The following is a 27,833-nucleotide window of genomic DNA, read 5'->3' as shown; positions in this document are numbered from 1 at the left end:
GGTGTTTCTTCCCCTCTTTAGCATGAGTCTGCTTTGCCCTGGGATGATCGTAGACCTCAAGTTACCTGGCGTGGGGATGGACAGTTTTTTGCTGTGAGTGTTGTTTGCCCAGAAACAGGTATGGAAATATATTGCAGTTAAACAACAATAAAAAAAAAAATCTTATTAAAATTAAGGAAACTTTTCTTTCTTTTGCTTTGAGTAAGGTATTAATTTACATATGAGGCAAGGATGTACTGATTTAAATGTGAAATGAGTTTAGAGTTAAGAATTAAAAGAGTCCTTTGAGGTCACCTGGTCCATCCTCCTACCTGGTGGACAGAAATTTTTAACAAGATTAATCTAATTGGCTGTGTAAAACCGTGGCATTTTTTGTTTGTAAGGAAGGTGTTTGAGTAGTTCTGATTTGACAACTTCTATCATAATGTTCTAAGTGTGTGTGTGTGTTTGATTCCACTCCCGTACAGGGGCTCGGAAGGTCAGAGTGTGGAACCGAGAGTTTGCTTTGCAGTCAACCAGTGAGCCTGTGGCAGGACTGGGACCAGCCCTGGCTTGGAAGTGAGTGGGAGAAGAAACCTTAGAGAAATTCTTGGAACCAGGGTAGAGGTGGTGGTACCCATTGATACAGATGACACAGATGTTTGTGTAACACAAAAGGATTTTTACATTTCTTCATTTGGTTGTAAGCCTGTATCTATCTTTGTTTCTTCTTCTTTTTTTTTTTTTTTATTCTCTGAAGTCTGAATTCAACTTGAATAGTAGATTTTATGCTTCTTCACAGATTGCATCACTCCAAGGCCCCATATATTTTGCATTCCTAATTCTTAAAAGGCTGTAGTTTTAAGGCAGGGTGTATATGAAGCCATTGTACAGAGCAGAAAATGGTGTTTAGAAGGGAAGGACCAGTTTGCAGGACTCTGTGGGGCAAATGGAGCTTTTGTGGAAATTAGGGAAAGAGCCTCCTTCCTTGGCACAAAATTCCCACAGCAGAGGATCTGCTTGCCAGGGAACATGCAGGCTGGATTCAGATCCCCCTCTTTCCTTCTCCTCTCCTCCTTGGCCCAGTACCCTTGTGCAGGTCACAATTTGCCTGTCATATGTGGCTGCCTGATTTTAGATAGAAGATGTGTCTCCACTGTTTCAGTGGTATCTGTTGTATGTAGACCTCTTGTTTCCCACCAGTTATCTGAATGGTGTTGTATGATAGAGCAGCAGAGAAATGTATTTGAATTAAAACCCTAGAGACAAATGTGAATAAGATGAGGCATTTAAGATGTTTTCAACATTTGGAGAAGTCTTAAAAAAGACCTAGCTGAGCATAGAATATTTGCTGAAGTCATATAATTGAAGGAGAAATAGATTTTGATTTTTAGGACATTATACGTGCAATGGTTTAGATAACTTATTATTTTTAAAGTCATCCAAATGCAGTGTAAATATGTAAGGCTTTGTAGGCAAATGGAACCTCTGTATAAAATAGGATAAGACACTCTTTCCTCTGGCAAGTACAGTCCCACAATGGGGTGAACCGCTTGCCAAGAGACAAGGGACACATGGGATTTAAAACTTCCTTAGATAAAGATACTCATTCATTCATTCATTCATTCATGTTTGCTGTCTTTAGTTAGAGGAGCTTTGGATGTTGTAACACTCTGAGTTTGCTTTAAGACCCTCAGGCAGTTTGATTGCATCTACACAAGATAAACCCAACCAGCAGGATATTGTGTTTTTTGAGAAAAATGGACTCCTTCATGGACACTTCACACTTCCCTTCCTTAAAGATGAGGTTAAGGTAAGTGCCTGAGTTTGTTTCGCCCTCAAATGTGGAGGACTTTCCACAGCTATAGAGGGAATTTTTGTTTGTTTGTTTGTTTGTTTGAGACGGAGTTTCATTCTTGTTGCCCAGGCTGGAGTGCAATGGTACGATCTCAGCTCATCGCAACATCCACCTCCCAGGTTAAAGCGATTCTCCTGCCTCAGCCTCCCGAGTAGCTAGGATTACAGGCATGCGCCACCACAGCCAGCTAATTTTGTGTTTTTAGTAGAGACAGGGTTTTTCCATGTTGGTCAGGCTGGTCTCAAACCCCTGACCTCAGGTGATCCACCCGCCTCAGCCTCCCAAAGTGCTGGGATTACAGGCATGAGCCAGCGCGCCTGGCCTATAGAGGGGATTTATATTTGATATGGATACATAAATAGAAGCTTTAGAGTAAATAGTAATAAAAATGGTGGTTGCTTAGAACTGTTTTTTTTTTTTTTTTTTTTTTTTTTTTTTTGAGGCCCGAGGTCTGGCTCTGTCGCCCAGGCTGGAGTGCAGTGGCCGGATCTGAGCTCACTGCAAGCTCCGCCTCCTGGGTTTACGCCATTCTTCTGCCTCAGCCTCCCGAGTAGCTGGGACTACAGGCGCTCGCCATCTCGCCCGGCTAATTTTTTGTATTTTTTAGTAGAGACGGGGTTTCACTGTGTTAGCCAGGATGGTCTCGATCTCCTGACCTCGTGATCCGCCCGTCTCGGCCTCCCAAAGTGCTGGGATTACAGGCTTGAGCCACCGCGCCCGGCCAGAACTGATTTTTTTTGTTAAATAAAAGATATATTGTTTTTCCAGTGATTTTGCAACTAATAGCATTTCTCCCCCACCTTAGATAAAGCAGAAATAGGAAATAAAAATGCTAGTTTTTATTGTTTATTTTGACAAAAGCATGATTTTTCCAGTAATGAAGATGCTTTTCATTTATAGCATTTAAATCTTAAGCGGTTTGTATACCATTTCTTAATTGGTATACAATTAAGAAAATGACTGAAGTGAGAACACATCAAATGATATCTCTGTGTAAAATTTTAAACATCTTAAGTTGAGAGACAAGTTTTACTCACTTTCAGTAGACATGTAACTTTTACTCACTTTCAGTAGATACTAACATTTTGCAAAACTATTTTCATCTATCTACAACTCTTTGGCCTATACATACACATACTTACATATATTTTTATTTCCTGGAGTTTTAATTCTAGAAATCGTATTTTCAATATTTATTTCTAACAATTAAGGACATTTTTCTTTACATAACCATAACTCCATTATTACATCTTACCTCAGTGTTGTCTAACACCCAGTCCATATTCAAATTTCTCTGATTGTCTAAAAATGTCACCTTGTATTTGGTTAAGTTTCTTAAGTTATGTATTTCTTTTTTTTAAGTCTTCTACATAATAATGACATATTTTACAGATTTGTTTAATGCCTCTATAAATTAGTAATTTACAGCTAGGGATGAGCTCAGGTAGTGGGATTATTTGATTATAAAGATTTGGAAGTAAATCCATAACTGAAAGCCAATGATGGATCTTTTTTCCCTCCTAGGTAAATGACTTGCTCTGGAATGCAGATTCCTCTGTGCTTGCAGTTTGGCTAGAAGACCTTCAGAGAGAAGAAAACTCCATTCTGAAAACCTATGGTAAGACAGCTGTAGTACCCCAACCTTCTGCCCCATAGAACGTAGTTGAAAGTGGACAGGTATTGGGATTTCCTTCATCCCTTCTACTTAGTCCCTTAGTAGAATCAAAGATGCTGAAGTGGGTAGATGGAAATGGGGGTGATTAGGTTTTGGTTGATTGTGGATTTCAGTCATGTATTGGTCGGGATTCTCTAGAGAAACAGAATTAATACATACATATAATTCGTCCCTCAGTATTCTTGGGGAATTAGTTCTAGGATTGCCCATGGAAACCAAAATCCACACGTGGTCAAGTCCTGCAGTCAGCCCTGCAGAACACTCAGATATGAAAAGTCAGCCTTTTGTATACTTGAGTTTTGCATTCCTCAAGTACCATATTTTTGATGTGCATTTGGTTGTGGATATAGAATCCACAAGATGAAGGGCTGACTGTATTCATTGAAAAAAAATACGAATATAAATGGACCTATGCAGTTCAAGCCTGTGTCGTTCAAGGGTCAACTGTACTTATATAGAGAGACAGTGAGAGAGGGAACAGGATAGGGTGGGAGGGAGAGAGAGAAATAGAGTGTGGATAGATTTACTTTAAAAGATTGGCTAATGTAGGGGATGGCAAGTTTGAAATTTGTGGGGCAGGTTGGCAGACTGGAAACTCAGGTAAGAATTGATGTTGCAGACTTGTGTATGAAATCTGTAAGGCAGGCTGGAAACTTAGGCAAGATTTCTGTTACAGCCTTAAGGCAGAATTTCTTCTTTTCTGAGAAGCCTCAGTTTTCGCTTTGAAGGCCTTCAGCTGAATGAATGGGAACCTCCCACATTATGGAGAATAATCTGCTTTCCTTACAGTCAGCCCATTATAAATATTAATCACATCTACAGAATACTTTCACAGCAACATCTAGAGTTTCAGCAGACAGCTGGGCACCATAGCCTGGCCAAGTTGACACAATAAAATTAACTGTTGTAAGTCATCACGTGCTTTCCCTAGAGGATGGTATTACCACAGAAAAAAACAATAACCAAAGGTATTCTGTGGATGTGAAAGAAGGTTTAGATTAAATATAAAAGGAAAGAATATTTTTTATAGCTTTTAAAATATATCAGTGTGTGGTTTTAAGTATTAAATAATACTTGAAAATGTTAGAAAATAAAGATGAGAAAAAAAGAAATCTCATAGTTCTGCCACTCCGTAATAATCGCTATTCAAATTTTCTTGTCTTCTAGTTTTTTCATGTATGTATCTCAGTATAGCAATGATCTCATTTTTGTTAAAAGTATAGGTATGGGCCAGGCGCGGTGGCTCATGCACTTTGGGGGCCCAGCACTTTGGGAGGCCGAGGCGGGTGGATCACGAGGTCAGGAGATCGAGACCATCCTGGCTAACATGGTGAAATCCCATCTCTACTAAAAATACAAAAAATTAGCTGGGCGTGGTGGTGGGTGCATGTAGTCCCAGCTACTAGGGAGGCTGAGGCAGGAGAATGATGTGAATCCAGAGGAGGCGGAGCTTACAGTGAACGGAGATCGTGCCACTGCACTCCAGCCTTGGTGACAGAGTGAGACTCCATCTCAAAAACGTGTGTGTATATATATATACATACACATTGCACAAGAACAGTCACAACATCTGTGCTTACAGAACATCAGCATGTGGTCTAACTTCAAAGTGTAATAATGCGGTTTAAGACTAGGTAGTATTTGTGGTGATCACTAAGTTAAGCATTAGTGAGCAAGGAGATTAAGAAAATGAATTCCTTAATATAACTAATATTTCTTAATATAAATGTAATTCCTAATATAACTAAGGTCTTAATTTATATGTGTCATCTGTTTAGTGAAGGTTGGTTTTGGCATGATTAAGTCTTAATAGATGTTGGAAGGATAATTGCATGCTTATCTTCTTCGGGCAGCTGAATCAGGGTTAATACCCAGATAGCCTGGTACATAAGTGCGTGCAAAGCACCTGAAAGAAAATAAGCATCTTAAGCCCAATACAACACAATGATGCTAGTCTAGATCTTGGATTGAGTGTTTTAATACTTTTAATCTAATTGCCAAGTTATCTTCTTCCTAAATCTTCATGAGAAAACCCACTAAAAGAATGCTTTGTCCTAGTAGCCTTCCATCATGATCATAAAGTTTGGGAGTAAAGTTGAAAATAAACATATAGGCCGGGCGCAGTGGCTCACGCCTATAATCCCAGCACTTTGGGAGGCTGAGGTGGGCGGATCACGAGGTCAGGAGATCGAGACCATCCTGGCTAACACGGTAAAACCCTGTTTCTACTAAAAATACAAACAAACAAAAAAAAGTTAGCCGGGTGTGGTGGCAGGTGCCTGTAGTCCCAGCTACTTGGGAGGCTAAGGCAGGAGAATGGCTTGAACCTGGGAGGTGGAGCTTGTAGTGAGCTGAGATCGTGCCACTGCACTCCAGCCTGGGCGACAGAGTGAGACTCTGAGTCAAAAAAAAAAAAAAAAAAAGAAAGAAAATAAACATATGAATAAAAATTGAAAGTAGAAAAAAAACAGGAAAATAAACATGTATTTCTTACCTTATTGATTCTTGACATTTTATCTGCTTGGAAAGCTACTTTTTGGCAATTATTATTGTTCTTATTTTAGAGAAGACGCTGAGCAGGAAGGGTCCTTTGAAAAAGAAAAGATTGCCCTTGTCCCCCTCTGGCAAGTGGGATGAAGTCTGCTTTCCAGCCTCTAATGGCCTTCTTTTCATTTTCCCTTGCAGTTCAGCTCTGGACTGTTGGAAACTATCACTGGTATCTCAAGCAAAGTTTATCCTTCAGCACCTGTGGGAAGAGCAAGCTTGTATCTCTGATGTGGGACCCTGTGACCCCATACCGGCTGCATGTTCTCTGTCAGGGCTGGCATTACCTCGCCTATGATTGGCACTGGACGACTGAGCGGAGCGTGGGAGATAATTCAAGTGACTTGTCCAATGTGGCCGTCATTGATGGAAGTAAGCTGCTGGGAAGTGTGTCCATGAGCCTGCAAGGGGTCCTGAACCTACGGCCTGCAGATGTGGTGGTTTGATTGCAACAGTGGGGAATCTTTATTTATTTTGGCTGTTTGGGTTACTTGTTTGATTTTTTATTGAATGGGATATAAGGTGGGGTATATTCTTTCCTGAGAACCATTGTCCCCCCTCCCCACCCCAGTTTCCTGTTATACTGCATCTGTGGCCTTCACACATTTACTTGCCTGGCCTTTGAAGACACTGAAAACTTAGACTCTAGGTAGAGAGGATGACAACAGTAGAGTCTTGTGGGATCGGTTAGCCTTATCTGTTTGCCCTGACACAGATTTATAATTGATCCTTGTACCACCCCACTTGTGCTGCTTTGTTTCCTGATATAAATGCTTGCTGATTATATACTTCTCTAGTATGTTCAGTTCGTGCATAGACGTTTGCCTAATATGAAGATTAGGTTGATATTTTATAATTAGGTAGAAGGTTTTTTAGGGGGTGGGATGGGGAGGGCAAGATTGAGGAGTGAAGTAGTCACCTTAATGAATAGTTTTATTGCTGATAATAAAAGGGAACACTGGCTTCTAAGATTGTAATGTGAGGTGGTATACTAATTCATATTCTGTGTAATGTTCTATATTATACTGATTTTATAGTCATGTATTCTATATAGAGAACTTAATCAGATCTGCCTTATTACCAAATCCACACATAGGAAAGTGCTTTAAGGATTTTGAAGGTATTAATTCCCTTGGTTTAGTGTGGCTTGCTTGCAGGCCTGGATTTGAAGCTAGAGCTCTGACCTCTTGGCCTTTTTGCCTTAGTCCCCGGCACGTGAAACTCCAGGTTCTGAGATGGACTGCTCTAGGCCTGGAGGTGACGATGGCCAAGTATAGACAGAACCCATGACGTTTCCCCACCCCACACTGTTTTTAAACTTGTTCATGAGAAAAACACTGAAAGTTATTTTTTTGTGAATTGCCATTATTGTTTGGATATACTGTGCTATTCAGATGGCTTATCTTACAAATTGAATATCCCTATGTCTAATCCTCTTCTTTCTTTTTCACTGCAGACGGGGTATTGGTGACAGTCTTCCGGCAGACTGTGGTTCCGCCTCCCATGTGTACCTACAAACTGCTGTTCCCACACCCTGTGAATCAAGTCACATTCTTTGCACACCCTCAGAAGAGTAATGACCTTGCTGTTCTAGATGCCAGTAACCAGATTTCTGTTTATAAATGCGGTATGTTAAAAAACTTTTACTGAGATGTTCTGCATCAAATCCCTTCTACTCCTACATAAAAGCAAATTACAGTTTGGTTTTGCCATAGGTCTAGTGTTTCTCAAAATTTTGAAGTCTGCAGTTGATATCATTATCATTATGATATTTAATTGGCTTGGAATTTTTTTTTTTTTTTTAATCCTAACACTGGTTTGTATGAGCCATTCCTTTTCCCTTACTAAACTTGAAGAGTCAGTTATTTAAGAATAACATTGAACTCTGGAAATAACATAGTATGTTATACATTGTTAACATGTTTTACTATTTTCATTGCCTGTATACATATTTTCAGTTGATCTCATCCCTCCTAGGAGCTGTGTCAGAGATGGGATTTTCCACTTTTATACATGAGGGAACACAGTGTCAGAGGTTTTGTAATTTGTTTGAACAAGAATGGACAAGGACCTCGACACAGGTGTTCTAGCTCCTAATCCACTTGTCCTTCCACAGCCCTGTTGCTGTCAGTTCCTCATTGTTTTCCTGATGTGCTGGAGAATCTAAAATTAGTTTTTACTTGTGAGTTCTGTGGTTATGTCATAAATTCTGCTGGCATATGGCAGTGGTAGCCTTGTTTTCAAATATCTTTTGAATTTTCAGAAAAAGCCTAGATAGTTGCCGAGAGAGTAATCAAAATTAATTAATTTAAATGGGAATTCCTTACTTTCATATCAGCTTTTCTGTTAAGTCAGCTGCCCACTGTGTACATGAATCCTATCTGGATATATCACCACTTTCTCTGATTATAGTTTCAGTGTGTCAAATGCTGTTACAGTCCTCCTTAAGCTTTTAAAAATAGCTTTAAAAAAAGTGCAAATATGTTCATTGTCAAGGCAAAAAGAATCAGATGTAAGGTAAGCTTTTGTGGGACTTACCCTATGATGCTAATGAGTTTGTATGTCACTTTATGATGTATGGAATGTTTTGTTCTGAATGGCTTTATATCATTCGTCTATTTAAAGTGTACAATTCAGTGGTTTATATGTGTGCTTATGCATATATATACATATATCTTTGTATATATATTTTCACAGAGTTGCATCCATCACCACGATCAATTTTAGGACATTTTTATCTCCTCAGGATGAAACGCTGTACCACCCAGCATTCATTTTCCTTGAGAGAAAACTCCCTGTGATGAGATAGGACAGACTGAGCGCTCCACTTTTGAAAGATTGTTTGGCATCAGTATGTGGGGTTGGCCATAGGTTGGGGCACCTGGAGGCAGAGGTTCCAGTTAGGAGAAGCTGTTGTCAAGTGTCCAGGCAGGAGCTAGTGAGAGCTTGAGCCAGGGCAGTGTTCATAGAAATGGAAAGAAGAGAAAGATCATAACAAATCCATGAACTAAAAACCCTGAGAAGTTAAAGAGCCCACTGGGGAGAGTTTGGATATAAGAGAATCTGGAAAAAGAGATCTTGGACTGGAATAGGTCAGGGCTCAGTGCCCAAGCAGAAGGGAAATTAACAACTTGGAGCCAAGTGGTAGACATTTGAGTGGTGTGGAGACAAGTTAGTTCCCCAAATTTTCAAAGATGGTGTTTGATGCATCCTGAGTATGACTCCTTTTTCCCCCTCATTGTTTCTTGTTTATTATATGCCAGCCTTTTTCTAGTACTTGGCTTGTTGTACGAGAAAACTAGTTGTCCTTTGTCTACAACTTGTTACTCTAGGTGTAGACAAAAGATACCAATTAAATATAATGTATCAGATGGCAAGTGCTGTGGAAAAAAATTAAGCAGAATAAGGGATAGGGAGAGCTTAAGGATAAGGTTTTATAGGGGGAAGGTGGCTCTCCTATTTAGTGTGATTCCAAAGGCCTCTCTGTGAAGGTGAAATTTAAGCAGAGATATGGTGAGAATCACGGTGGGAGCCACGTAGACATCTGGGGTAAGAGCGTCCCAAGCATTCTATGCTTGAAGGTGAAGGAAAAAAAAAAAAAAAGTGTGTTCCAAGCAGAGTAAAAAGCAACCACCGAAGTGTTTAGGAAATAGCCAGGAGGCCAGGGTGGCTGCAGCAGAGCAAATGAGGGGAAGGTGGTGGGTGAGTTCAGAGAGGTGATGGGAATCTGCTCTTGTAGGGCCCTGCGGCTTTTACTCCGAGTGAGATAGGAGCCACCAGAAGGCTTAGAACAGAGGAGTGCAGTGTTCTGGCTGAATTTTTTAAAGGCTTGCATTGGCTGCTGTGCAGTGAATAAACTGGATGAAGAATAGAAAGAAACTTTTAAGCAGGTGCTTAGGACTTTGGAGAACTGGAGGATATTGAGAGGTGGCTGAAGACAGTGGAGGAAATTGTCCACAGCACTGGGCTGAGAGGGTAGCCCATCCACTGGGTCTTGCTGAGATGTGGCCTTTATCAGGGAAGATTATGACTGATGTGTTCTTTAGGGAAAAGCAAAGATTTGAAGGAGGTTGAGATGTGATTATTTTCTAGATTGCTGTTTGCCTTCTAGAACTCATTAATTGCAGACACCATCCCCTTAGTATTAGGTGAAATCTTATAATTTACAGTGATAGTATTTGCATTTTTGTTTTCCAGGTGATTATCCAAGTGCCGACCCTACAGTGAAACTGGGAGCTGTGGGTGGAAGTGGATTTAAAGTTTCCCTTAGAACTCCTCAACTGGAAAAGAGATACAAGTAGGTTCTTAATTATCTTGGGCTCTGGGAACAGAATCAGCCAGCATGCAGTCCTAAATTCAGCCAACTGATAGAGTTCTGTGCCTGTTGCTGAGTGGAACAAGAAATAAATACAATAGCCAGGCCCTGATTTTTGGATCTGGTTGGAGAAGCCAGTCATGTAGTTTGTCTGAATGCCATATAATTTGATAGGTAGCAGGAGAGCATGAGTTGCAAGCTGGCCTAGGACCTACTCCCAATAGTGCTTGGTTCTCCAGGAAAAATCACATGGGAAAGATGGAGATGACAATGATAAGATGGAGTTGCATTCTCTTACATAAATGGGGATGTAGGGGTTGTTAACATGGATGACCTAATGCATCCTCTATCTTTGCTCCATCCCAAAATCTAGAACTTCTGGGTGCTGTGTTTAGAGGCTCCTGGGATGGAAATCAGAAAGCATTCTTCCATTGAAACAGTATTATAAACAGTTGGACGTAATCGAATACCTTAGGTATGCTATAGGCATTTGCAAAATGACCTAGAAACCAAATTATAATGCCACTTCTGTGAAAGAACTTTTTAAAAGTACCACTTATTGAGTACTTATAGATTAAAAAAACAAAGCGTAGAGGTTAGTTAACTTACCCAAGGTCATGGACCTGGTAACTAGAGAATCTAGGATTTGATTCTATTCTGTTTGATAAGTCCGTGTTCTTCATTTCTAAATTACTCCGCCTCCAGGGAACATTTATTGTTAGATTAATAGAAATAATTAACTGAGTACAACAAATAACAGAATTTAATAATGTTTCTTAAATATGTGTGATATAGTTAATAAATACAGCAGAAGTATTCAACCTCTGTATGATTTGGAGGCTGCCTGTATAATGCTTAGTAGTTTTTAAAGAGCATTTACATGCATTATTTCATTTTACAGACTTGAAACCACTAGAGTAGAGATAGAAATTAGAAAGTATGAGGCAGTTTAGAATATAGTTTCATTTAAAAAAAATTTGATGGGGATAGTGCCAATTCGTCTGAGATTTCACGAAAGACGTGAATACTCATCGTGATCCTTGGGGAAGGGATAGGTTTAGAGTTGGCAAGGAATTGGGAACATTGGGTCTGGTGGGGAAGAAAGTGTCAGTGAAAGCCAGAGGTGGGACTGCTCCTCCATGGGATACTCTGTGTGAATGCATTGGAGAGCCTGAGTCCGGGGAGAGATGTTTGAGGAGGAAGAGCAGGCTAGTGACCAACTTCTTCAGTGGAAGCTGCGGATTTGCCATCTGATCTAAAAGGCAGGAAGTAGCCATTATCGGTTCCTACGTGAGGTGACAAGAACAGTGCCATGGTCAGGTGTATAAATGCTACCGAAGGAATGCATTAGAGACATGGAGACCATCCCTCAAGCTAGTCAGTTTAATGTGAGGTGCTTAGGAAAGGACCCATTCATTCTACTGCAAGTCACGTACGTGCCAGAGCCTGGTTTCAATGCTGGTAAGTTGTGGCAGTGGAAAGGCTCCAGGGTTCTTTAGTGTAGGGACTCGGGCAGGTAATTTTCTTGTGTAGTCAGTTTCCTCAAGTGTTCTCTTCAAATCGAAAGATTTCGGGGTATGAGAAATCTAAGGAAAATATAAAAACATATTCTTAAGCCAGACAAACATGAATTTTAGATTTTCTAGTATTTGGTAATATCTTAGGTTTTGTCCCTCCAAATAATTAGGAGTTGACTGTATACAAGACGCTTCAGTCTTCCTTCATCCAGGAACATCTCAGTGGTTTTTAAGTTTTATTCATGTCTTGGATATTCTTCAATATTTAAAACAGAATTCAGTTTGAGAATAATGAAGATCAAGATGTAAACCCACTGAAACTAGGCCTTCTCACTTGGATTGAAGAAGACCTCTTCCTGGCTGTAAGCCACAGTGAGTCCAGTCCCCGATCTGTCATTCACCATTTGACTGCAGCTTCTTCTGAGATGGATGAAGAGCATGGACAGCTCAATGTCAGGTATTGCAGTTTTTCCCTGTACTCCGCGTGTTAAGCAAATGGAGTTAGGTTTTTGTCTTTTATGATGAGACAACTTTTTTTGACTTCCATTGAGCAAGGTTGAGGAGCAGTAGCTTTCTTGTTAGACACACTTAAAAAGAAGATTAAATCTAGTTTTGAGCCATGTCAAAATAACAGACCAAAAGTATATCAAAAAGTAGTGGAAAATAGGATAAATATTAATAGATGAAGCAACTTTTTAAAGATGTGTTAAATATTTTAATTCAGCATCTACTCACATTTTTCCAGGATGTTTGTTATATGTTACAATTGATTTTAATAACTGTGAAGCATAATTAGAGTGGCTAATTCTCATGGGCTAATGTGATAGGAAGAAATTTTGTATAAATGCAGTCATGCGTATATATATACATGGATGGGTGTGTGTGTGTGTGTGTGTGCATACCTTTTCCATGTTTAGATACACAAATACTTGACATTGTATTACAATTGCCTGTAGTATTCTGTAAAGTAACACGCCGTCCAGGTTTGTAGCCTAGTAGCAATAGACCATACCCCATAGCCTAGGGGTGTAGTAGGCTATACCACCTAGGTTTGTGTAAGTACTGTATGATGTTTGCACAATGATGAAATCACCTAACAACACATTTCTCAGACATATCCCCATCGTTAAATGATGCATAGCTGCGTATATATGCTTTGTTTTGATGTGGTGACTTCAAAATGCTTCTTCCAGCCTCCTCTTCTTTATATCCTATTGTGTACTTGACTACATTTACCATTAGAAAGTCTCTATTCTTCTTTGTTCTCTGGGCCTGAGTTTTTTGTTTTGATTCCTGACTATATCTTCATTATGTAACAGTTAATGAATGCTGTTCTCTGAAATGCAAGCCCTGTTGTGTAGTAGAGAGCATTTTCTAGCCAGTTCCCAGAACTCCTTGTTTCCAGTGTCAAGACTTGGCACCTTTGGCCACTGATACTGATCCCCAGATTAATTTGTAATTAAAGCCCTACTGGTGAGATTTCTCTTCTGAGAAACGTTGTTGCAAAATTAGGAACCTTTCCTTTATATATACATTACATACATTTACAGACATAAAACATTTTAATGCAGTCATTTGCTCCTACTCTTTGACTCATAGTGCTTCGTGATATTTTGAAAAAGCCTTTTGTTAACATGTCCAAATGCAGCATATGTTCTAGAAATATGTAGCACTTAAAGTAAGCCAGTAGATTACCTTTTGAAAAGCAGAGCAATTTACTTAAGTTTCTACTTCAGATTTGAAATTCTTCATCATTAGCTTGTAGAAGCAAAAGCTTGATGCAGTCATCTCATTTGCTATAAAGGAAATGAGAAGTCATTTACAGTATATTTCTACTGCTTTGACTTTTGTTTCTCAAAAAGACTGTTTTGTTCATATAAAATATTAATGCTTTTGAGAACTTCAAAGTCCCTCAATTAAGTAGTCTACATTTACTGTAGCTTGTACTTTGTAAAAAGTACTTTTCTAAGTCCTTTCTCTGTCTTAGCTTATTTATTTCTCATAATACCTCTTTAAAGTATGTGCCATTTGCACCATCATTTTACAGATGAGGCAACTAAGACATGGAACAGTTAGGTAACTTGCCTGAGATCATGCAGGTGGAGCCAGGATCGAATCCCAGCCAGTCTAGCTCTAGAGTTTGTTCTCTTCCTGACAGATAGTTTATCCTCACAAAATGTGAGGCATTTGTAGAGGAAGTCCTATTGTTATAATTTTTAGTTTTTTTGTAGATTGGTTAAAAACTTTGAATTAAATGTTCCCATTAACATCATTTGTTTTTATCACTACCTTTTTGTCTCCTTTTTTTTTTTTTTTTTTTTTAATCACTACCTCTTCCTTCTCTTTTAAGAAATTCTGCTTCTGTGGCTATGGTCCAAGCTACTTGAGAAGCTGAGGTGGGAGATCACTTGAGCCTAGGGGGTTGAGATTGCAGTGAGCTATGATTGCGTCAACTGCATTTCAGCCTGGGCAACAGAGCAAGATACTGTCAAAAAAAAAAAAAAAAGAGTGATATTTTACTTCTCTCCGTTGACTCAGGGAAAAAATGTAACGGTGATAACATATTCCCTTGATCTCATTAGTGAAAATCCACAATTTTCCATCAATCGATATGCTAGTGATACAGATATTGAGTGTGCTCATTTTCCTACAGAGGAGCTGCTTTAACTATTTTAAGCAGACAGAAATGATATTGGTACCATCCATGTCTAGTGAAGGCAATACATTGTAATAAGTTGCAGTAAGTTGTGGCCAGAAGAGGAGTGATGACTTCACAGTGTAAATAACTGTCTTATTGCCTTATTGGGTTTGTGGAAAATGGTGTCATATAGCAGATGTGGCTTTATCTGGGCTTTGGTTTAGAATAGTTTTATCTATTCATCCAACCATCCATCTGTCTCTAAGTGTGTAAGAGTGTGTGTGTGTGTGTGTGTGTGTGTGTAGTATTGGGTCTGTATATATGTACTTAGTCTACATTGTATTGAAATAGTGCAGCACCAAAGGGAGATTGTTGATTTTCAAAATCAGTGAAATGTTACTATTTTTGAGAAAAAAAGATTTACACACCCTCCTCGTTTTTTTTTTTTTTTTTTTTTTTTTTTGTCAGTTCATCTGCAACAGTGGATGGGATCATAATCGGTCTATGTTGCAATTCCAAGACCAAGTCAGTAGCATTACAGCTGGCTGATGGCCAGATATTTAAGTACCTTTGGGGTGAGTATCAAGGTGTTAGGAAAGCATATTATTACTTACATAGACGCTTAGTTCTTAAGAACATGTACTTGGATCTTGTCAGTACAACATTGATTGTCAGGTCTTTTAACTATCCTGGAAAACCCTAAGCTTTAGAGTGGAATTGGCAGGTGTATTCTACTCCTGTTTCCTCTTTTAATGAACTAATGCACTCTTACAAAAGTGATTGAAATTGCATGTTAAGTGTTTTAGCAAGTATTGATGTTGATGGTTTTTACAAAGAGCACATCAGCTATTTGTAAACTAGATCTGTGAATCCTGCAGAGTCACCTTCTCTGGCTGTTAAACCATGGAAGAACTCTGGTGGATTTCCTGTTCGGTTTCCTTATCCATGCACCCAGACTGAATTGGCCATGATTGGAGAAGAGGTAAGTGAACACGGAGCAGGAAACTTACTTAGTTACCCAGGGACTGATGGCATTGGGTAGAAAGAAAGTGGGCTTTGGAGACTTGGGTCTCCACTAAATGCCTAGGCAGTAGTGGGAAATGATCTCACTTTCATAAGCCACACCTTATTCATCTATAAAATGGGCAAATCAGTATCTGTCTATCAGGGTTCAGAAGACTAAATGAGATAATATATGTGATTAGCAACCTTTTATCCCTAGTCGTACAAATCAAAGTTAATTTTATTTCGTATCTTTTGAGGAAAACAGAAATATGATCTTGAAAATAGTTTTAGTAGATTTTTATTCAACACATATTAGAATGCCTGTAATTGTGGTGGATGGTAGAATACAGTGGTTGGAAAACAAAACCACTTGACTAATTCCTGCTCTTCTGGAACTTGTGATCTATTAATTTCAATGTAATAATTCCCTTTGTTGGGAGTGTGATGGAAATAGACAGGGTGTGCTGGTAGAGAATACTGAGATGTTTGAGGGGTAATTTGAGGATGGTGGCTATAAGAATGAGAGTCCTGCATTTGATGGTCCAGGAAGGCCTCTCGGAGTCAGTGAAGTGTGTGCTGAGATGTGAAGAAAAAGAAGGCTCTCTCTCCAGGCAGAAGGAAGAACAAACTCCTTGAACTTAGCAAGAACTCATCTTATTCAAGGGACTGAATGGAAGCATTGTGGCCGGAGCTCAATGACAGTCAGAGAAGGGAGTTTGGGTGTTTTAATTGAACAAAGATTAGAAACTTCTAGTGATTTTTAATCAACAGAGTAATGTGTTCTGCTTCATGGTTTGGACAGTGATTCTGGCTGCCCAGAAGAGAGCTGGTTAGAGAGTGACAAGACTGGAATATGGAATCAACACAGGTTGAGTGGAGTTAAGTGAGGGGAAAAAGGAGATGGGTTTGAGATATATGTAGGAGATGGAGATGTCAGGGCTCACTGATGGATTGGATGGCTTCACATTCCATTTTGCACTGGGCCAGCTGCGTTTTAGGTATTTTTAGTCCTGATTACAGGAACTTAGGTGTGAAATCATAGGGCGGTAGAACTATGTGATAGAAAAGGTAGGTTTAACTGATTTGAAATAGAGTTGCTTATGATTTCAGTTTTATTTCTTTGCAGGAATGTGTCCTTGGTCTGACTGACCGGTGTCGCTTTTTCGTCAATGACATTGAGGTATCAAGGCTTGGTTTGGTATTGGATCCTTTTCACAGTGTTGGCTCCGAGTAATCAAGCTGCCTCTCCCCCATGCCTTTCTGGTCTTCTCTTGTAGGTTGCGTCAAATGTCACGTCATTTGCAGTATATGATGAGTTTTTATTGTTGACAACCCATTCCCATACCTGCCAGTGTTTTTGCCTGAGGGATGCTTCATTTAAAAGTAAGTTTTCAATGTATAAAATAGAAATGGTCCCACCTCCAATGTCTTTTGGAGTCTTGATGACTTTTTGAATTCTTCATCTACTTTGGCTTTTTATCAAGGAATCCTATGCTGGAGAAAATCTTTAGAGTTATTTTACTTAGACCCTAATCTCAACATAATGTCTCAGTTAAATCATTCTGCACTTTAGTAAAGACATCCAAGGAAGGGAGTTCCTTCCTTAAGCAGCACATTCTAAACTTAAAAATTTTTCAGGAAATTTTATTATGTAATTGATCTAATATTTTATTTGGAATTACTATGTAGATCCCAAATGTTTTACCTTCTGTGTAGTCTTTTCCCACTGTGCCCACCCTCCACTTTACATCTGGGCTCCATCTCGTGGTTTGTAGGATATTGGCTGCATTTTGTCTTCTGTTCCATGCCCTATCTATCTCTGCGTGTGTGGCGTGTATGTGTGTGTGTCTTCCTTATTCTAAAAAGCCAACTTATTTTCTTTGCTTCCAACTTGGAAATAGGGAATCTTCCTTTCATTGATATGATTATAGTACACTGATAATGCTAAGAAATAGAGAAGTTGCCCCGATTCTTACTGTGTTTCTCCAGATCATTTGAGAAGCTGTGTATGTGAATATGCGTGAGGGCTCTGTAAGAGAGAGGGCATGTTCATCAGCAGGGCTGATAGTGTTGAGGTTCAGTGGGAGAGCTAAGGCACATGGTTGTTATTTGTTCTCTTCTATTTCACGTAGTATGTGTGGTTTCAATTGCAATTAATGGAGAGTGGCTTATTGTGATAATTAAGGCTTATTAGTTAATGGTGTGTTTAGCATTACAGGCTGGCCTGAGCAGCAATCATGTGTCCAATGGGGAAGTTCTGCGGAAAGTGGAAAGGGGTTCACGGATTGTCACTGTTGTGCCCCAGGACACAAAGCTTGTGTTACAGGTAAGCTGGTTTTTCAGACAAGATAGATAGTCTGATTGTCATTCAGCCAAGTACCAAGCATAATTCTTTCAGGTTGTATTTTAGGCTCTCTTATTCTTTGTATCATTTGTTGTAAACCTTTCCTTGATAGCTTTCTGTTCACTTTATTCAAAGTAGTATTGATACAGGCTGTGACCAGTAAGGCTCAAAGGGAAACTTTCCTTGAAAGTCAAGATAAATATAGAGAACAACCAGATTCTGCTAAAAGTGTGCTCATTTTAGAGAGTTGTGGTAGTTCTCTGTGAAGAGTTAGGTAAAATTCTGTATCCTGGCTATTTAAATGTTTTCTACTTAATTAAAAATGTTATTGCTTTAATTTATTTAAGATGCCAAGGGGAAACTTAGAAGTTGTTCATCATCGAGCCCTGGTTTTAGCTCAGATTCGGAAGTGGTTGGACAAGTAAGTGCCATTGTACTGTTTGCGACTAGTTGGCTTGTGATAGACAATAAGTATTTTATTACAATTTTCAGAACTTAAAAGTATGAAAAGCACTCATTACCTATATCATCAGATTCTTAGGGACGCCTTTTTTTTTTTCTTTTTTTTAACTTTTTGACTTTAATACAGTATTTTGTAGTGGAGATTCCCAGCAGAAAGAATCGTGACGCTCATCATATAAAGGAGGGCTTCTCTTAACCTGAGGGAACACCTCTGGGTTTTAGGCGGCCTATGAACCCAGGGAGATAGTACACACCAAACTTTGTCTTTGTGTATTTATCCAAGTAGAAAGCCCACAGCTTTCAACAGATTTACAGAGGGGACTATGACCCAAAAATTTGTTTTTTACAGACCCAAAAAAGACTGAGCCACTCTTGTGAAGGAAGTGACTGATTTTCTGAACCTATTTGGAGGAAACTTTGTATTAGAAAGATCTATACTAATATTTTGTTTAAAAAGGAGACCTAAATTCCATGATGATTTTCTTTATTTTTGATTCAGAGTCTTGCTCTGTTACCCAGGCTGGAGTGCAGTGGCACAATCTTGGCTCACTGCAACCTCTGCCTCCTGGGTTCAAGCAGTCCTCCCACCTCAGCCTCCTGCATAGCTAGGATTACAGGCATGCACTACCATGCCTGGCTAATTTTTTTTTGTATTTTTAGTAGAGACAGGGTTTCACCATGTTGGCCAGGCTGGTCTCAAACTCCTGACCTCAAGTGATCTGCCCACTTCGGCCTTCCAAAGTGCTAGGATTACAGGTGTGAACCACCATGGCTGGCCTTCTGTAATGATTTTCTGTTGTATGTATGTGAAGATGTAGTTCTCAGACAGCCATGATGAATAAATCACACCTTTTAAGAAGGTAAATGAATGTAGTACCTGATTTTTGTATTCTGTAATTTCAGAGTAGAAATTCAGTAATAGTAGATTGGCACTGGGGCTGTAATCTGATTATAACTGGTTTGTATCCTAATGAAAATATACTGGGTCCGTGGAGCTCAGTTTTTGTGAATACCTTTTCTGTTCTTTCTCTGTCTCCTCACAGACTTATGTTTAAAGAGGCATTTGAATGCATGAGAAAACTGCGAATCAATCTCAATCTGATTTATGATCATAACCCTAAGGTAACTTTCTACGCTGCCATCCACTCCAGCTTACTTTGTACTTGAACTAATGTGATCTGAACAAAGGTGTTTTGTCCCTTCTTTTGGTAGGTGTTTCTCGAAAATGTGGAAACCTTCATTAAACAGATAGATTCTGTGAATCATATTAATTTGTTTTTTACAGAATTGAAGTAAGTATTTTGAATAATTCATGAGTATCTTTTCCATAATTTTCTCTCTTCTTGTTAAAGAAATCAAATATAAATAGCTAGAGAAGAAAAATTACTTACCGTGCATTTTAAAAAATTGCTATAACTCTTAGATGCCAGTTGGTTTTTTGCTCTTTTCCTTTCTTTTTAAAACAGCCTGTTTAAAACTATGTCTTTAAAACATGTCATTCAGAATTATTTGACTTGATTTTTAGATATACATATAGAACTATTTGTTTTTCTTAGGAGATTGAAATCAAATGGCATCTTTCTCTCTGATGATCTTTCCCCTCAACTTTTTAATGAAACACTTTCAAAATAGAGAAAAGTTGAGAGAATTGTCCAGTAAGCAGCCTATATATACCCTACCTGGATTCGCCAGTTTATATTTTTCTGTATATGCATTCTCATGCTGTATAATCTGTCCATCCATCATTCATCTTGTTTGTAGACAAATTTCTAAGTGAGTTGTAGACATCAGTCCACTCTACCCCCTGTACTTCTTATATATCATTAACTAGAGGGCATTCTTTGTGTGTGGGATGGTTTTGTTGCATTTTTTAAGGTCATATTTATCTACAGTGACATGTCCAAATCTTAAGTGTGTCATTTAGTGAGTTTTGGCAAATGTATACTTCATGTAACCTGAATGAACCTCTATCAAGTTAGAGGGCATTTATTCCTTTTCAGAAAGATGCATCAAATTCCTTTTCAATCAGTCCCTGTCCCATTTCCCAGGCAACTACCCTTCTGAATCTTTCACCATAAATCAGTTTTGCCTGTTCAAGAACTTCACCTAAATGGAAGCATACAGTATTACTCTTCTGCATAAAGCTGCTTTCATTCAGCACATTGTCTTGAAATTCATCTGTGTTTTTGTATGTATCACTAGCTCATTCGTTTTTTATGGCTCAGTAGTATGCCATTGTATAAATACACCACTATTTGCTTATTCATTCCCCTGTTGCTGGACACCTGGATTGTGCCCTGTTTGGGGCTCATGTGACTGAAACATCTACAAACATTTGTATAAGTCTTTTGTGGACATGTTTTATTTCTCAATATTTTTATAATTCAACACTTTTCCAAAAGTCATTTTTATTTATCATCATCAGCATGCCAGGTGTATGTTAGTAATTTGATCGCTGGGCTACATGTTGTTGATGACCTTTCCATACACACCTGTTCTTAGAGAAGAAGATGTCACAAAGACCATGTACCCTCCACCAGTTACCAGCAGTGTCCACCTATCCAGGGGTCCTGACGGGAAAAAACTAGACCTTGTCTGCGATGCTCTGAGAGCAGTCATGGAGAGCATAAATCCTCATAAGTACGTATGCTGTCACCAGGAGGCATCCTTTGAAAAACAGAAGTGTGTAGTTGTCCTTGTCCAGCCTATTCGTCTTTCTCATTCTGGTGTTCTTCACTTATTACCTCAGATACTGCCTCTCCATACTTACATCTCATGTAAAGAAGACAACCCCAGAACTGGAAATTGTACTGCAGAAAGTACACGAGCTTCAAGGTAGAGATCCGCTCACAGAGAAAGTGCTAACGTGGCCGTGACTGCCACTAGTCTTCTGCAGGTGACCATCACCATGTCATTGCCACACCACAGATTTAATACGTGACCTTTTAGTTGCCATTTTAAGACCCATGTCGGTTTTTTTCAGGGCTGCCCTCTAAAGCATATCTAAAAGTATCAGAAGTGTATATAATTCTTCTGATGTCCAGTTCTGTTGAGAAAAAGTTACTGTCTTTTTGGTTATATGGCTGGGTCTGCGGGTTTTTTCCCCAAATGGTTGTATTCTGTTTTGTTTTCTAAACACTGTTAGGAAATGCTCCCTCTGATCCTGATGCTGTGAGTGCTGAAGAGGCCCTGAAATATTTGCTGCTTCTGGTAGATGTTAATGAATTATATGATCATTCTCTTGGCACCTATGACTTTGATTTGGTCCTCATGGTAGCTGAGAAGTCACAGAAGGTAGGTGGAGTTGTTACTTTTATGCCATTTTGGTTCTTGTTTATATATGAGAACCAAACCTTGTATGTGAAACCCTGCTTCTGGTAGTGCAGTATCTTTTCTGCTATCACCCTGTGAGTGCAGGGCTGGAGACAGATCTGTGAGTTTCTAGGGCCCACATTCCTAAGCCTCTGGATTTTGAGATTGAGGAAGTGAAGTAAAATTACATGGCTTTTTTTTTTTTTTTTTTTTTTTGAGACAGAGTCTTGCTCTGTCGCCCAGGCTGGAGTGCAGTGGTACAATCTCGGCTCACTGCAAGCTCCGCCTCCTCAGTTCATACCATTCTCCTGCCTCAGTCTCCCGAGTACCTGGGACTACTGGTGCCTGTCACCACGCCAGGCTAATTTTTTGTATTTTTAGCAGAAACGGGGTTTCACCGTGTTAGCCAGGATGGTCTCGATCTTCTGACCTCGTGATCTGCCCACCTCGGCCTCCCAAAGTGCAGGATTACAGGTGTGAACCACACTGCGTGCGGCCTAAAATTACATGGTTATTTTTAAGATGATGGGCATATGTGTGAGCTAATTTCTTCTCTTATAAAGGAAATGTAACAAGTGATTCATGTTCCACTCCAGTTCTTTCTCACATGGCTCTTTTTTCTAGTGGAGGGTGGGCACATGGAGCACAGAAGGCTCATGGCCTCCTTTCCTATGTTGGTACATGTGCTATGATCAAAAACTTTGAGCACCCCGGTATGCTTATTTTTTATCTAGTTTTTTGCAGCCTCAGTCTCTTCCCCAGGATCTCTCCAAAGAGGAAAATCAGATCCTTCATCTCTCTGCTTAAAATCTTTCATGAGCTTCCATTGTTACAAGGATAAAATTCAGAAGCCATAATACTGCTTAGAAACCCTTCCTTGGCTGGACGTGGTGGCTCATGCCTGTAATCCCAGCACTTTGGGAGGCCGAGGCGGGTGGATAATGAGGTCAGGAGATCGAGACCATCCTGGCTAACACGATGAAACCCCATCTCTACTAAAAAATACAAAAACTTAGCCGGGCGCGGTGGCAGGCGCCTGTGGTCCCAGCTACTCGGGAGGCTGAGGCAGGAGAATGGCGTGTTATTGGGAGGCGGAGCTTGCAGTGAGCCGAGATCGAGCCACTGCACTCCAGCCTTGGCCACAGAGCCAGACTCGGCCTCAGAAAAAAAAAAAAAAGAAACCCTTCCTTGACCTGGCCTCTGTGTATCTTTCCATTCTCACTTCTTGGTATTGTCTTTTTTTCCTCCACCCATGGAGGAAAGACAATGCTTTTGTCCCCCTTCCCTCGCCCCTCACCACCACCAGCCACCACATGCCTTGGTAGGCAGCATTACTTCTGCCACCCATGGGCTTTGACTGTTTCCACCCTCACCATTCACCTGGCTCATTCTCACTAATCTAGGTTAAAGGATGCCAAGGTGGCCTCTTCCCGGTAAGCCATTCATGCTTCCCTTCAGGGACTGGGTGAGGTGACCCTCCTATATGCTTCTGTTGCACACAGCGCCTGCAGGGAAGTTGCGTTAAAAACAGGAACACCTCTCCATTAGGAAGAAAAGCAGTTTGCTTACAGGGCATGGCACAGAGCTGGAGATGATAGGGCCAGTAAATACTAGGTTGGCAGGGTCTCAGAGTTTGGTGTCCAACTCAGTATAATTTTATTTTTTGTTTTAATGTGATCTTTTCAGGAAGGCATGGAATATCATGAAAACAGCAATGTCTTAGACTTTTAGGAGAAGCTTACATGCATTTGTTGAATATCTTGTAGACTGAAACCTTATTTCCCTTACTAGCCTATGAAATAAATGATACTGTGAGACTTAGTTAAGGAAGTTACTGTTGTTCCAAATGTAACTTAATATCCGTATGTGAAAGCATTTTTACCAAAGCTTGTTTGGTGTTCAGCTGACCCTTGCACAACGTGAGTTTCAACTGTGCGAGTTGGAACTGCGTGGGTTTATCTAAATGGAGATCTCTCGCAAATACAGTTGGCCCTTTTTGTCCACAGGTTCTGCATCCACAATCAGTGTGGATCAAAAGTACAATATTTGCAGGATTTAAAACCTGCAGATACAGAGAGCCAACTTCTTGTGTATCCAGACTCCATGGGGTCAAATGTAGGACTGGAGTATGCTTGGATTTTGGTATCCTTGGGGCGTCCTGGAACCAATTCCCCATGTATACTGGGGAACGACTGTAGTTTGATTTTATATATTATATAATATGTAGTTAATATATAATATACATTTAAAAATTATGTAGCTTTGGGTTTATTGCTGTATATAAATGCTATTTGTTGCTGTATATAAATGCTATAGCAATAATAGCTATATATAGCTATTATATATATAGCTATTATGTATATAGCTATATATATAGCTATTATTGCTATATTGCTATATATAAATGCTATATATAAATGCTATTTATATTGCTGTATATAAAAATATCACAAGTAATAAAGTTCTCATTAATCATTTTTTTAGGATCCCAAAGAGTATCTTCCATTTCTTAATACACTTAAGAAAATGGAAACTAATTATCAGCGGTTTACTATAGACAAATACTTGAAACGATATGAAAAAGCCATTGGCCACCTCAGCAAATGTGGTAAGCATGGGGATTAGTATGTTCATCTCTACTTTAGATCTTCTTTGGAACTAGGCAAGGTATAAATTAAACTGTTAGTTTAGACAGTGATTGATTTCACTTCCTACTCCTGAAAACTCTAACAATGATGTATGCTCACCTTGTTTTGTCGTGTATTCTGAAAAGCTGAAGGTAAAGAAATCACTTTTAATGAACTGGAAGAGCTCCCTAGGTAAGAACATCGAGCAGGTCCTTTTTTGGTTAAGAATGAGCACCTTTTCTTAACCTTGTTTGGTTAAGAATGAGCACCTGTGAAATTAACGTTAGTGTCTCAGAATCAAAATTGGTTGACAGTTCTTCCTTCTCGTGCTGTTTGCAGATATGTCAGGGAAACTCTGCTTGTCTGGAGTGAGTGATGAGGCCACCTCCCCATGCCCTGCAAGACACAGTTTTAATTGACAGTGATGGGGTGCCATTTGTTCTTCTCATGCTGTAACAGTTGTGATTCTTTACTGAGGACTGGCGGGGTGGGGTTGGAGGGGAAGGAAAAATCACCTGGGGTGCATGTTAAGCCTTTAGCTGCTGGCATCCTTGGAGAATCTGATTCAGCTGATCTGGGATAGGACTGAGGTATGCATGTGTCTAATAAGCTTCCCAGGCGATGTCTTTTCAAGGAGGCTGAGAAAACACCGGGCCGGAAAGCTGGGACTCTTAAGTAGGATGCTGATCCCAATCAGTGCTTCTCTTGCCTCAGAGTCTGCAGTGGTGCTCATTAAAAATTCACATTCCAGGATCCTGTTCTTCAGATTCTCTGATTATTTAGGTCTTAAAAAGGTCCCTCATTGATTTTGTTTGGTGACCACTGGTATAAATGAAGTCCATTATGCTTCCCATGTCTTAAGCCTGTCTTTGTGTGACTCTTGTTCCTGCAGGACCTGAGTACTTCCCAGAATGCTTGAACTTGATAAAAGATAAAAACTTGTATAACGAAGCTCTGAAGTTATATTCACCAAGCTCACAACAGTACCAGGTATGTGGTGTGTGAAATGAGGCTGTCCTGGTTTTGCTTTTTGCTTTAGTTGGAAACGAGTGGGGATCTTGAGTTCATAACACCATCCTTGGCTTCAAAATTTATTGTAAAACTGATTAGCCTCAATTTGAACTTCTTATCTGGGAGAATGGTCCTGACGTGTTCTCTGATTCCTCATCTGCAATACCATAGCACCTTCCCTGTGGGGTTTCCTGCTTCCTTCCCACCCCTCCTCTTGTCCAACCTCACTGCTGTGAGATTGATCATCCTAACAAGTACAGATCTTTCCCATATATTTCAGCATAAAGGGAAAGTTTTGTTTGTTTAAAAAAGCATCCCTTTAGCTTTTTTAATATACCACACACTTTGCTTATAAGCTAAATGTTTATATGATCTTCTTGACAGCCTAATGGGGTGCTGTGCACACTTTGTAGATGAGGAAGCAACTTGCCTGAGGATCCGGAGCTACAAAGTGCTGGACCTGGGATACAGAACCCAGGCTGCCCGATCACCCTTCCCATGCTATTAGCCACTAGTCTACCATGCCACCAGCATCACCATTTTCAGTTTGTCCTCAGACTACATACACATCTTTCTGTGATCAAGCCTGCCAGTTTCTTCAGCACCAGCTTCTGCCACTGTCCACGTTCCCAGTTACTTGTAGGTAGTTCTACAGATGTCACATCATGTGATTCCTCTGCCATCTCTTTACCCACCAGCCTTCCTTTAGCCCCACTTGTCCATCAGAACCCTTGGGTTACTCCTGAATGCAATTCGTGGACCAGGCACCGAACACTGAGCTCCCAGAGCAGCCTGCCCTCACCTTGGTGATTGCGTTTGTCGAACTGCCGATTAGCTGCTTTGTCTCCTCCACCAGGCTGTGGGGCTTCTTCAGGGCAGGGACTCCATGTTGTATTCCTGTCTGCATCTCTGCCTAACATCCAGCCTGGAGAATCGAGGATTTGGCCAGTGGCTGCCTCTTCACCCTTGTTTTCTGTTCTCTCCCACACTCCCTTTGCTCCAGTCACACTGGCCGTCCCGTTGCTCCTCAGACCTGCCATACACATTCCTGCTGCGTGGCCATGGTGCCTTCTGTGCCCTCTGCCTGTACGCTGTCACCTATCTAGTCACGTGGTTTATTCTCCTGACAGCCCTCAGAGCTCACACTCCCTGAGGCTGCAAGGAGACTGTCCTCTGTCCCTTAACCCACCTTTGCCATTATGCTATAGACCGTATTTTGTCCATCAGTCTCTGTTACTATAAGAGCAGCAACTTGGTGGTGGTTCTTGTATGGTTTTTCATTTGTTTGGTTTTATTTTTTGCCTTGCTATATTATTCATACTGCTCAGAATGGTGCATATGTAGTTAAGAGTAATTATTTGTTGAGTGAATACATGGCACATCCTCAGTAAGGTTTTGAATGAAAAAATGATTGCACTAACTGGTCAACTGTAAGATTTTCCCAGGTAATTCTTTCAAGGGAGTTTGAAGTATAGGAACTAAGGCAGCTACACTGGAGCTTTAGAGAAATGATTGTCATGTTTCCTCCTCAGTCCTAAATCTCCTCTTGTCACAGGATATCAGCATTGCTTATGGGGAACACCTGATGCAGGAGCACATGTATGAGCCAGCGGGGCTCATGTTTGCCCGTTGCGGTGCCCACGAGAAAGCTCTGTCAGCCTTTCTGACGTGTGGCAACTGGAAGCAAGCCCTCTGTGTGGCAGCCCAGCTTCACTTTACCGAAGACCAGCTGGCTGGCCTTGGCAGAACTCTGGCCGGTAAGTACAATCATTTAGATGTCTACATCTACAAAGGTTTTAAAACATTTATTTCTTTGTGTTGTTTGGTAATTTTGCAAATAAATTTAGGGCAGAATACCCTGAGACAGTCTCGTTCTCACTGATAAAAATTAATTTAGAATGCTTTAAAGGATAAGCTACTACAACAAGAGTCCCAGAATGCAGTGACCCAATATGGAAAGATGTTTATTTCTCTCTGCCATAGGGATTGATGGGCCCTTCCGTTGTGTGGCTCTGCATCCTTTTAGATAGATGGTTGTAGCTGGGTTATCTCCACATCTGTGGGGAAGGAAGCAGACTGGGGAGAAGTTAGAGTCATGGTAAAACATTTACTTTTAAGTTGGAAATGACCTGGATGGAAGTTAAACTATCACCTTCTATTCCATCTCGGCCATACCATGTGGCTGGATGGGCTATGCCCTGTAAGAAAGTAAAGATGAATTTTGGGATGGGTCCATTCTGGTATAGCCAGTAGGTTGTTGGAATAGCCAGGAATGAGGTGGGGGAAAAAAAGGCCAAATGTCCAAGCATTCTGAAAGCAAAGGCAGTTTAGCTGCATCAGGGACGAGGGTTGCCCGAACCAGAGGTGAGGCTGGTACCAGGATCTAGTATTAGAGTGGAGGAAAGGGTAAGGACACCTGTGAAAAGAGATGAGCAGAAGCTCTGGTCCTCTCAGCAGTGCTTGAAGTAAAGCAATTACTAGTATATTTTTTCCTCTAACTTGTAAATATTGTTGAGATCTCAAAGAAAAAAATAAAAAGCAGTCCT

The 27,833-nt window shown here is 40.1% G+C and overlaps 1 protein-coding gene across 1 annotated transcript in view; it reads left to right on the top strand.

Annotated features, from left to right (window-relative positions):
- Positions 1-27,833, top strand: part of ELP1 (elongator complex protein 1) — a 46,423-nt gene that overhangs the window by 15,434 nt on the left and 3,156 nt on the right. The window contains exons 7-28 of the mRNA XM_031654384.1: positions 22-118; positions 468-558; positions 1,669-1,792; positions 3,362-3,455; positions 6,198-6,428; positions 7,513-7,683; positions 10,254-10,353; positions 12,163-12,345; positions 14,995-15,101; positions 15,405-15,508; positions 16,658-16,711; positions 16,809-16,914; positions 17,742-17,857; positions 18,223-18,296; positions 19,381-19,459; positions 19,550-19,629; positions 20,840-20,977; positions 21,087-21,172; positions 21,483-21,631; positions 24,134-24,257; positions 25,169-25,266; positions 26,843-27,044. Coding sequence (XP_031510244.1) covers positions 22-118; positions 468-558; positions 1,669-1,792; positions 3,362-3,455; positions 6,198-6,428; positions 7,513-7,683; positions 10,254-10,353; positions 12,163-12,345; positions 14,995-15,101; positions 15,405-15,508; positions 16,658-16,711; positions 16,809-16,914; positions 17,742-17,857; positions 18,223-18,296; positions 19,381-19,459; positions 19,550-19,629; positions 20,840-20,977; positions 21,087-21,172; positions 21,483-21,631; positions 24,134-24,257; positions 25,169-25,266; positions 26,843-27,044 — 2,608 coding nt within the window. The remainder of the gene's footprint in view (positions 1-21; positions 119-467; positions 559-1,668; positions 1,793-3,361; positions 3,456-6,197; positions 6,429-7,512; positions 7,684-10,253; positions 10,354-12,162; positions 12,346-14,994; positions 15,102-15,404; positions 15,509-16,657; positions 16,712-16,808; positions 16,915-17,741; positions 17,858-18,222; positions 18,297-19,380; positions 19,460-19,549; positions 19,630-20,839; positions 20,978-21,086; positions 21,173-21,482; positions 21,632-24,133; positions 24,258-25,168; positions 25,267-26,842; positions 27,045-27,833) is intronic.

Source organism: Papio anubis, chromosome 13, assembly GCF_008728515.1.
Source record: "Papio anubis isolate 15944 chromosome 13, Panubis1.0, whole genome shotgun sequence".
Lineage (NCBI taxonomy): Eukaryota > Metazoa > Chordata > Mammalia > Primates > Cercopithecidae > Papio > Papio anubis.
The sequence above is the reverse complement of the archived record's forward strand: the minus strand, read 5'-3'. Positions and strand labels throughout refer to the sequence as shown.